The sequence below is a fragment of the Cyprinodon variegatus genome, unplaced genomic scaffold, assembly GCF_000732505.1.
Source record: "Cyprinodon variegatus isolate N-32 unplaced genomic scaffold, C_variegatus-1.0 Scaffold1795, whole genome shotgun sequence".
Taxonomy (NCBI): Eukaryota; Metazoa; Chordata; class Actinopteri; order Cyprinodontiformes; family Cyprinodontidae; genus Cyprinodon; species Cyprinodon variegatus.
This window is the reverse complement of record NW_015152248.1, coordinates 21,569-22,572: the sequence shown is the minus strand read 5'-3', so window position 1 is coordinate 22,572 and position 1,004 is coordinate 21,569. Positions and strand designations below refer to the sequence as shown.

Below are 1,004 nucleotides of genomic sequence, written 5' to 3'. Positions count from 1 at the left end.
GGAAGGTTTCCAGATGGATATGCGGAGCAAATCCATCTGGCGGAGTCAGGTTAGAAGGATACGGCCTTGCTCGATGAAAGTTATGGCCGTCTTCAGGTTCTGAGCCATGCGGAGCTTCAGCATGATGCTGGGCAGGCGCCTCCTGCAGGAACACAGAGGAAACGCACAGAATAAACAACAAAAATAGCAATGCGCCGCCGGTTTGAGGCGGTGGCGGTGTTTTTTACCTGCAGAACGCCGACGCGCTGACCTTCTCCGTGAGGGACAGGTTCTGTCTGGTGGGGATCAGGCCGATGCTGTACCTTAGGAGATAAACGCCAAGAGTCTACCATAAGCCGATCATTATAGTCATGTTGAGGTGAACAACGATAAGATCAAATATCTGCTGCATCTCTGACATCGAAGGTCCCGCCCATCCTGACCTGAAACCAGATGTTTACATTTAAAAAAATAAAATCAGGCTAAAAGTTCCCTGTTTTAGTCGGCAGCAAATAGAACTAAAACCAGAGTGAGCGTTCTGACATTAAGCACTGCAAAAATTTGATTTTTTTCTTGATTTGAGGTCAGTGAGACACTTAGATCCAGACATTTACATTTAAAATAAGAAAATATAATTGCATTGTCTTATTTCAAGTGCATATTATCTAACTATCTTATTTAGGAGTAAAAAAAAATCTCATTTCATTTGCAAATCATCTTATTTACCTGCTCAAATTAGGGGGAAATAAACATAATTTAAGACATTTTCAACTTATTTCTCGTCACTGTTTTGCTCCCAGTCAGCCTGTTGGTTCAGTCTCCGATATAAACTCCCTCTGCAGTTCCTCGTCTTTTCTTGGCTCCTCATGCAAGTTTTCCCTGATTTCTCCAAGTTTCTGTTTTATCCTGTCCTGCATCAGTTACCTGTGAGAACTCCATTAAATCTACATTAAAGGAATAGTACACCCAAAACATGATTAGCCTTCATTTTCTACTCACCCCCATGCTGAACAACACTCTGGAGT

At 42.3% G+C, this 1,004-nt stretch overlaps 1 protein-coding gene across 1 annotated transcript in view; it reads right to left on the bottom strand.

Moving 5' to 3' along the window:
• imp3 (IMP3, U3 small nucleolar ribonucleoprotein) overlaps nucleotides 1–1,004 on the bottom strand; it is a 10,335-nt gene that overhangs the window by 2,038 nt on the left and 7,293 nt on the right. Inside the window, exons 3-4 of the mRNA XM_015404586.1 lie at nucleotides 228–302; nucleotides 50–142 (exon numbers count right to left, since the gene is read on the bottom strand). Coding sequence (XP_015260072.1) covers nucleotides 50–142; nucleotides 228–302 — 168 coding nt within the window. The remainder of the gene's footprint in view (nucleotides 1–49; nucleotides 143–227; nucleotides 303–1,004) is intronic.